The following is a 10,053-nucleotide window of genomic DNA, read 5'->3' as shown; positions in this document are numbered from 1 at the left end:
TTTTTATGTGAATAGACATCGTAATTTTAATGCACTGATAACAGATTGTGAATACAAAACCAAATCAATAGTAAATGTTGAAGTAAGAGCAACTCCAACGGGAGTATTAAATGGATTATCAAATCCATAAACCATCTTTTTGATATCCCAAAATAAAAAATTTCTACTCCAATGGAAGTATCAAAATAGGTAAGTATTTTGATATTCTACCTCTTTGTATGTAAAAATACATCCTGGAAATTGAGTTATCAGAAAAAGAACTACCTAAACATCCAATCACAAAATAACATGTGGCAATTACAAATAAAACCACTAAAAAACTTTCAATTGATTATAAATTTTGATTGATACGATACATTATTTAATGTTGGCGCCATATTTCCGACCATTGAAGATTGAGGAAATCCGCCAAGTTTTGGAATTAAAAGATTGGCAAAGATTTGTTTTCCATATTTATTTTGGAATTTATTAGAGTCCTATTCTTATAATACTTCTATTAGGACTTAGATTTATTTCCATGTATTTCATTCTAGTTAGGTATCTTTTGTACTTATCTAGAATAGAAGTAGAAATCAACTAGGATTCTATTACCTAGTTAAATAGATTTCTTGGGGTTCAAGTTAGGGCTTAGGGCTTATTTTCGTGGCTATATAAGCCTCCAAGACATACAAGAACCGTGGGCATTATTTGGGAGAAAAACCTCTTCATAGCATCGAAGTTTTGCCAAGGCGTTCTGCGGAGCAGGACTGTGCCATCGTTGCACTGTGCCAACATATACAGATTTGCTGTATAGATCTCAGGGAGATCAGCCGCGTTTTCTGAAGGGAGTTCAGGCTTGAAGAAAGTTCAAGGCACGCGGGTGGAGCTGCTGTTGGAAGAAACACGAAGTTCGAGTTGTGTACAAGAACGGCATATTACATAAAGAGGGAGTCTTTAGTGTTTTTAATAAGTCCTATTAATGTACACTGTAAATCTGAACTAGTGAAATCGTGTTTGCAGGTCCACGTGGATGTAGGGCACATTTGTGTCTGAACCACATTAATTCCTTGTGTTCATTTATTTGCTTTAAGTAGTTTATAACTGTGTTAACACAAGAATTATAGTTGTAACTGAATACTGTTTCCACAACTTAACTGTTACAACTTAGGTTAATTGATTTCTATAGGCATATAAATCAACAATTGGCATCAAGAGCCTCTCACTAGATAAACATAGTGTGTGATTTTGGGAATTTGATTTATTTGCCATTTTCTTCCATAGGTACTATGAATGCTCATATGGCAGGCGGTTCCACGACTCGCCCACCACTGCTTACTGGAACCAATTACTCTTATTGGAAGACCAAGATGAAGATGTTCATCAAGTCAATGGATGAAGATGCATGGCGCACAGTTCTGACTGGCTGGAAACGACCTGTTGCCACAGATGAAAAAGGAATTCAAACTGAGAAACATGAAAAAGACTGGAGCAAAACTGAACAGATTGCCGCAAATATGAATTCCAAAGCATTGAATGCCATATTCAATGGAATTGATATCAATCAATTCAAAATCATCTCAGCATGTGAGTGTGCCAAGGAAGCATGGGAAAAACTTCAAACAGCCTATGAGGGGACTACCTCTGTTAGATTATCAAAACTTCAGATGCTTGCTACTCATTTTGAGGATCTTCGGATGGAGGAAACTGAAACCGTGAGCGATTTCAACTCCAAATTATGCGACATCGCAAATGAAGCCCATGGCCTCGGTGAAACTTACCCTGAAGTAAAACTTGTTCGTAAAGTGCTGAGATCTATGCCAGACCGGTTCGCATATAAGGTCACTGCTATAGAGGAAGCAAGTGATGTGGACTCATTGTGGCTTGAAGATCTGATCGGAAATCTACAGACCTTTGAAAACAAGCTAAACATCAGTAGAATGGATAAAGAGAGAAAAATCGCTTTACAAACTGTGTCTGTTGTGACACCATCCGTGCCCTGAGCTCCCATGACAGCACTCGAAGTCAAGCTAACAAAATCCATGTCTCTAATAGCCAAAAACTTCGGAGAACTCGTGAAAATGAATGGACATCCCAGAAGTCCTACAAACAAGCGAGAAGTTAGGAAGGGGATTCGATGTAGAGAATGTCGTGGCTATGGTCATATTCAATCTCAATGTGCAAACACTCAGAAGAAGCAAGGAAAATCACTTGCTACAACCTGGAGTGACGATAACTTTGAATCTGATGATGAAAGTGAAGCAAGTGATGCTGAAACTAGTATTGACTTCTGTGGTACATGCAGGGTTACTGACATGACACAAGATGCTGTCACATGCACTGAACCACCACACCTCAGGTATGCTACTCGTAATCTCGAGAATCATAGAAATTTAAACACATTTTTTTTCCCACAGGAGAAGAAGATTTAGAGGATGATGAAGAATGCTCCATTGAGATGATTCAACAGCAACTGAATGATCTTCTAAAGCAATGTCATGAGGTTAGTGATGAAAACAAGCGTTTGAAGGAGAAAGTAAAGGAACTGGAAGAGGAGAATGAAGCAGTTAAAGTCAACCTGAAGGCCAAAATCAATGAGCTTGAATTGGAAAATGAGGCACTGGAGGTAAAACATGATTTTTCTTTGAAAGATATTGACAATCTAAAAGAATTGTTGAGACATTTGCGAAACAACGATTGCAATAAGACAAGGCAGATCAAGAAAAATCCTCCTTCAATGAAAACTGCTGAACCCTGCCTCAACCTGAAGTGTGACAACTCCCCTGTCGCAACAACGTTAGAGGCGTCAGTCAGTAAGTTAAATCGCACTACGATTCTTCCTTCAAAAAGGTTAGATGAAATTTTAAATGCTCATCCCTCAAATCCTGATAAACTTGGTCTGGGCTATATTGGGAGTAAGTTCGATGGTAAACCTAATCCAAATCGAAAAATTAATTTTGTGAATAATACTGTCAAACCTACTTCACAACATGTTGCCTCACAGTCTTATACAAAAAAGTTTGTGCCAACTTGTCATTTCTGTCACAAAGTAGGACATGTTAGGCCAAAATGCTTTAAAAGATGGAAATTGATAAAGAAGAGTTTAGCATATCAATCATCCAATTCCGCTGCATGGGATCACAATTCCCAAAGAAGATACTCTGATAATAAATGGATGAATAAGTATAATGCAAACTGCTTTCCTGCTATTCTTTCTTTAAAAGCATGTACTACGAACTCTTGGTATTTTGATAGTGGTTGCTCCAAGCATATGACAGGTGTACCTAATTACTTGAAGAACCTGCATAATGTGTCTGGTGGACAAGTTACTCTTGGTGATGGAAACAAGGCCTTTGTGAAAGGAGAAGGTAACTTGGATGTTGGAGGATTACCTAACCTTGACAACGTTCTGTATGTAGAGGGTTTGAAATCAAACCTACTCAGCGTAAGTCAGCTATGTGATCTATACGACTCAGTGTTGTTCACCAAGCGTAAGTGTGAAGTGTTTGATCGAAACCACAGGTGTGTTCTATCTGGTTATAGATCCTCTGATAATTGTTATAAAATTGATCAAACTGACCAAGTTGAACAGTGTCCCCTCACCACCTCTGATATCACAGATATGTGTTGTCATCGACTGGGGAATTTGAATTTTCAGGATCTAACACGAAATATTAATGCAGGTTGTGTGAAAGGTGTTCCCCAACTAAACTCCAATACACCAGATTTATGTGGCGAATTTCTAATGGGGAAACAAACTGAGAGTATTGGAAGAGAAATACCAGAAGACAAAATCACAGAAGTATTAGTACCTACATCTTATGTCACAACTGAAGATGTTACCCCTGGTAAAGAAGGGAATAGTGATGCTGACTGGACAGGATATGTGGATGACAGAAGAAGCATCACAGGAGGTTGTGTCTACATGGGTAACAATTTGGTATCTTTGTACAGTAAGAAACAAAATTCCATTTCCTTATCTAACGCTGCGTGTGAGTACATAGCTGCAGGTAGTTGTTGCACTCAACTTCTTTGGATGCAACATATGTTAAATGACTATGGCTTTCATGAAAAACTCTTGCATATCTTCTGTGATAATGAAAGTGCTATAAATATCTCAAAAAACCTTGTCCAACATTCTCGAACCAAACACATAGATCTTCGACACCATTTCATCAGGCAATTAGTTGAGCAGAAACGTGTGACTATAGATTATGTGTCCACATACAATCAACTAGCTCATATTTTCACAAAGCCTCTTGATTTCCTTAGGTTTGATTCCTTGCGTAAAGCGCTTGGAATTTGCCATGTGCAAAACTGAATTTTCTATGATAGTGCAATTAATGTTTGTGTCCGGATTGCACTTGAATTCTTTAATCGGACATTATATGTGTCACCTAAATGTGACATCATTGTTTTTGGACTAGGAATGATTGAAGGTTCATTTTGACTAATTGTTTGTGTGTTAGTTTTTGTGAATTAATTTTTGTTTCCACAGATAACCATAATAGAAGTGTGCTGCCCCCTCTATCGGGAGTGATCAATGACTATGACCTCATTCATCTCAAAGATCATACCTCTATTGGGAGAATTATGCTACCGCATATGCATATCTGACTTCTATTTAAAAGCTATGTGGATTCTTAGGGAGGTTGCCCTCCTAATGTTTGCTTGAACATCATATCAACAAAAAAAAAGGGAGGAGAAGAAAAATAGTTCGAATTCAAAAAAAAACAAAAAAAAAACAAAAAAAAGGTTGGGATGATATTCAAGCATATATTAGGAAATTCTCCTTGAAGTACACGATCGAATTGCTGTGCTAATCGCATGCGCATTCATAAGCCTAATAATATTACCTAAATTATGGTTTCTTGAGTATGGTCATGGGGTTATAGTTATATCGTGCATCCAAGAGCTTGATCGGTGGCCTTCTATTGTGATTTTCTTTAAGATTATAAAATTAATTCATGAAAACCAAGCCCTCAATCTTTTAATCTTGTGATCTTCTTGATTATCTTTTCCTTAAAAGATGTGATTTTTTTCTTTCTTTCAAATTTTTTGGGCTTTGTGATTTTTTTTGGCTACTAGTTGTCTCTGGCCACGTGGCTATGGCCATGTCATCTGCCTTATCTATTTTTTGTTGTTTCGTGTGGAGAATATCTTGTTTGTTATTGGTCACGGATTTTGTGGGATCTTCTTCTGATTTGAAAATATTCGGTATTTGAAGAGTCCTCTCTTTTTCTGCCTCTTTTCTCGATCTTTGTGCTTTAAATATCTGCCCCTTCTAGGGTTTCTGAGTTTATTGTGGCCTCTGGCTGACTGTTGGTACATGGCTGTCTTGATACGTGATATGTTCGAATCTCTGAAGAAACGTTTGGGAATATATCATGATATTTGTGGGATCTGTTATCATCCTATCTTTTGGGCTTCTAGGATTTCTCAATATTTCTTATACTCGACCTCTCTCTCCAATATCTCTCTATGTTTTTCAAAAGCTACTCGTCTCTTCTCTTCTCTGTGCTCCACAGATTTACTATGGAAAGAGACAAATCAGTCGAGGGGTCTGAAATGAGGAAGCACAAACAACTGTGCATCGCCATCCGACAAGAAGTCTGGAAAAAACGTCAAGGTCTGTGATGACAACAGTGGTCTCTGTAGTTCCCATCTCTCTCGTGGCAACAATACCGGAGCCCATACACATGTGTAGTCACCAGCCCCAAGCTCCAAATAAGGTGTTGTCTCTGATCCATTGGACAATATTATGGTTGAAAGTGATCCTTCCATGTCTAAGCCAGAAGATGTTAGTGGTGAATTAAGACCATGTCGCAATTGAAGAAGTTACTTTCAGCACCCATGCGCAGCTTCGCCGGCCTCAAAGGAAGTTTGAGAGCAATTATGTTCTTGAGGATGAGTCATACGCTTCGAGTGGCCACCAATCTCTTTCTGAGCAGACTTATGCTACCTTTACTGCCGTACATCCAACTAGATCTGAGTCATCAAAATCTTCACGGAATCCTAACTTTCTATTGATTCTCCGTTGTTGGGTCTCGCGGTTACTTGCGAAGGGAAAATTTTCAATGTGGCTCCTGAATTGAATAAAGATTTTTACCGGTGTTAGAATCAAATTACTGTTAAGCCCTTTGTGTCAATGACACCATAGCCGTTGTGATCACTGTATGCTGGGTTTCCCTGAAGCGTCACTCATGCCGTTTTTATCAACATTGGGGAGTACATCTTTGCTCAAAATGGAGCTGTTGCTAACTCTCGCACAAAATGTTGGAATGTCTGTCTTTTCCCTCGTTGATCTATCACTCGCTGTCACAACATTTCTTAGTGGGAACTACAGCTTCTATGCTTGAACGACCAATCACTATTCATCCTAAGGTATTGGTTGGGCATTTTGATGATCCTCAAGAAGATTATTTGTCTGTGGTCCACGTTGCTCTCAAGGCGAACAAGAGTTCACTTAATGACTCTGCCTCTATGACCTCTACTGTTGCTCCTGAAATTTGTGTATCAACGAGGATTTTACAAAACTTCACATTGGTGTGTTAGCCAATTCCTGAACCGAGCGTGAGCATTTGTCGTTTCCTTCACTGATCTATCAGCTCTTGATCAAACAAGGCTTGTCCACTCGTGATGCCACTCTGTTGGATCCTCCTGGCCGTCCAATCACTATCCATGGTAAGGTCCTTTCTGAACATTTTGCTGATCTGCCTCCTGTCGATCCTTCTGCTGCTCAGACGGCCCCTCGCGCGAAAAAAACTCCCATTGTCTCTGCCTCTGTTCCGCCGCCAGTTGATGTGGTTACCAAAGATGCGCTCACCCGTTTTTAGGAGTCTATCCAGGCTCAGCTTGCTCAGGGATTTTCGTCTATTCAGTACCAGCTGCTTACGACTTTGGCACAGTCTGGTCAGAAAGGGGGAGTAGTAACAACTCCAGATGCGTCTAGCAGTTCTCATGATAATGATCTGCTCTCCGACTATGATTATTAAGGGAAGTTTCCTTGAAAAATCCTTTTTGTTGTCCTTTTAGGACTGTTATTGTTATGATTACTTCCCTACTTTTTGGATATCACCTTGGTTATCTTTATTTTTGTGCCTTGGGCTTGTTTGGGATAACTTTGTGTTGCAGGAAATTTCTCTGTTACAACATCTATGTGTTGCAACTTCTATTGTACTAACAGTATGTGATGCAGGGGGAGTTAGTCATTTCTGCAAAGAGAGAAAATCTCATATGCAGGGGGGAGTTCTTGTTAAATATGGATTCTGACCAATCTATGCCAAAGGGGGAGATTGTTGGCGCCATATTTCCGACCATTGAAGATTGAGGAAATCCGCCAAGTTTTGAAATTAAAAGATTGGCAAAGATTTGTTTTCCATATTTATTTTGGAATTTATTAGAGTCCTATTCTTATAATACTTCTATTAGGACTTAGATTTATTTCCATGTATTTCATTATAGTTAGGTATCTTTTGTACTTATCTAGAATAGAAGTAGAAATCAACTAGGATTCTATTACCTAGTTAAATAGATTTCTTGGGGTTCAAGTTAGGTCTTAGGGCTTATTTTCGTGGCTATATAAGCCTCCAAGACATACAAGAACCGTGGGCATTATTTGGGAGAAAAACCTCTTCATAGCATCGAAGTTTTGCCAAGGCGTTCTGCGGAGCAGGACTGTGCCATCGTTGCACTGTGCCAACATATACAGATTTGCTGTATAGATCTCAGGGAGATCAGCCGCGTTTTCTGAAGGGAGTTCAGGCTTGAAGAAAGTTCAAGGCACACGGGTGGAGCTGCTGTTGGAAGAAACACGAAGTTCGAGTTGTGTACAAGAACGGCATATTACATAAAGAGGGAGTCTTTAGTGTTTTTAATAAGTCCTATTAATGTACACTGTAAATCTGAACTAGTGAAATCGTGTTTGCAGGTCCACGTGGATGTAGGGCACATTTGTGTCTGAACCACATTAATTCCTTGTGTTCATTTATTTGCTTTAAGTAGTTTATAACTGTGTTAACACAAGAATTATAGTTGTAACTGAATACTGTTTCCACAACTTAACTGTTACAACTTAGGTTAATTGATTTCTATAGGCATATAAATCAACATTTAATATATCGTTTAATTATTAGTTAGTTAGTATTTTATTTTAATTAATTAGCATAGTATATTTATATTGAATATAGTCGTATGTGTGTTTAGGGTTAGGAGGACTAGGAGGATTATTAAGTATTTTATTAGTATAGGTAATTAATTACCTTTCCTAGTTAAACTAGCATTTTTCGCCGGTGCGATGCACGTGATTTTATTTAAATAGTGAAAAAAATAGTAATCAATTTAATACATAATAAGAAAATATAGAACACTAATATAGTCAAATTTAATAATGTAGCATTATTCATATTTTATATACATTAGTTTTTTTAAATCTTACATATTAAGATTTATAATCCAAATAAATAGACTAAGATTTAACTAATCGAATTTCTATGAACAATAGGAGATTAATAATTGTTTAAAATTATAGTTAAAAAATTAGTACAGAAAAAATATTAAAAATAAATAATTACATAAGTAGCAATAAGGTAGGATTCTTCACGGTTTAAAACTTAGTTTTAATTTTGATAATGGTTAAAAACTATAGTTAGAAATTAATGGAGAAAAAATATTAAAAATAAATAATGTAAGAAATACCATTAGGGTTTTTTAAGGGTTACCCAGCGTTTCTTTCTTTTATATATAAGATTAGGATTTTAGGGTTTTATTATCTTTAAATAGTTATCTTGTGTTAGGGTTTTTATGATGAAGGAAAATAATAACTAAGAGTTTTCTTACGTTTCGTAAAGAATTCTTATGATACTCAAGAGATCGTATCAATTGGTATCACAGCGAAGTTGCGATAACACCAAGGCTTCGTTAGCAAAGCCGCGATTATATCAAAGCTAAGCTGGAGCAAAGTTGAGATCACATCAAAACTTTGTGAAAATCATTTATATGAATGCTAAGCTGGAGCTAAGTTGAGATCACATCAAAACTTTATAAAAATCATGATGTCAGATTCAAGACGGTTGGAGCGATTGGAAAAATCCGTAGATAAATTACGGATCAATTTTTAGAAATTGCTCGAACAAAGTCAAGGACGACGTCAATGCCATCACAAAAGCCGAAGGGACCGCCGCCCGTCACCGCCACTGCCACCGCCGCTGCCGAGCCTATCACCGGTGGGAAAGGAAGAGGACGACGATGAATTTTTCGAAGAACCCCAATTTTTTTGTGAGTTTGCCGAAAGAAGAAGAATCGGATTCAACTGATATAAAGTGGGACGAAGAGCCCAAAGAAGAATTATCAGAGTCACTTGAGGTAATTTGGGACCAAGACGAGAAATTAACTACGGAGGAGAACGAAGAGCTACGATGGATATTGGGTGATTTCCATGATGTTCAAAGGAAAAATGATAAAGGAGTATTGACGATTTTGAAGGAGATTATGAAATCTAACAATACTATTGAGAAGATTGATGTATCACTAAAAGTGTCAAATATCCCCTTGATGAGGTTTAATGAATTGTTTGACCATAACAAACAATGCGTTAAAAAGTCAACGATTGTGGAGACATGTGATGAAGTAGTTAATCAATTGATTGAGATTCGTGTTCTGAGCATCCTACATGGGAACAAATTATTTCTGAAGAAATTTGATGGTATCAAGCATCGATGGAAACGCAAAGAAAAATGAGGCAATGCATTGACTCGAACCTTGATGACAAGGTTCATTTCAAGCGGGGTAGTTTGATACAAATTATTATTTAATATATTATTTAAGTATTGATTTAGTTAATAGTTCGTTATTAATTAATTAGATTAGTACAGTTAGAGTTATATATGACCGTGTGGTTATAGTTAGGATATAAATTAAGTATTTTATTAGTTTAGGTAATTATCTTTTCTAGTTAGATTAGGATTCTAGGGTTTTATTATCTTTAAATAGTCGTCTTGTGTTAGGGTTTTAATATGCAGAGAAATAATAAAGAAGAGTTTTCTTACGTTTCGTAAAGAATACTTATGATACTCAAGA

The 10,053-nt window shown here is 37.2% G+C and overlaps 1 protein-coding gene across 1 annotated transcript; it reads left to right on the top strand.

The window, feature by feature from the left end:
* Nucleotides 1-1,346: 1,346 nt before the first annotated feature.
* Nucleotides 1,347-1,979, top strand: LOC148770580 (uncharacterized). Its single transcript, XM_088817912.1, has one exon. It carries the CDS (start codon nucleotides 1,347-1,349, stop codon nucleotides 1,977-1,979), a length of 633 nt encoding a protein of 210 aa, XP_088674038.1.
* Nucleotides 1,980-10,053: the final 8,074 nt, after the last annotated feature.

Source organism: Erythranthe guttata, chromosome 5, assembly GCF_056151865.1.
Source record: "Erythranthe guttata isolate IM_541 chromosome 5, IM_541, whole genome shotgun sequence".
Classification (NCBI taxonomy): domain Eukaryota; kingdom Viridiplantae; phylum Streptophyta; class Magnoliopsida; order Lamiales; family Phrymaceae; genus Erythranthe; species Erythranthe guttata.
The sequence above is the reverse complement of the archived record's forward strand: the minus strand, read 5'-3'. Positions and strand labels throughout refer to the sequence as shown.

Excerpts from the sequence above, each read along its gene's own strand:
- LOC148770580 (XM_088817912.1), top strand. The coding sequence starts at position 1,347 with ATGAAGATGTTCATCAAGTCAATGGATGAAGATGCATGGCGCACAGTT.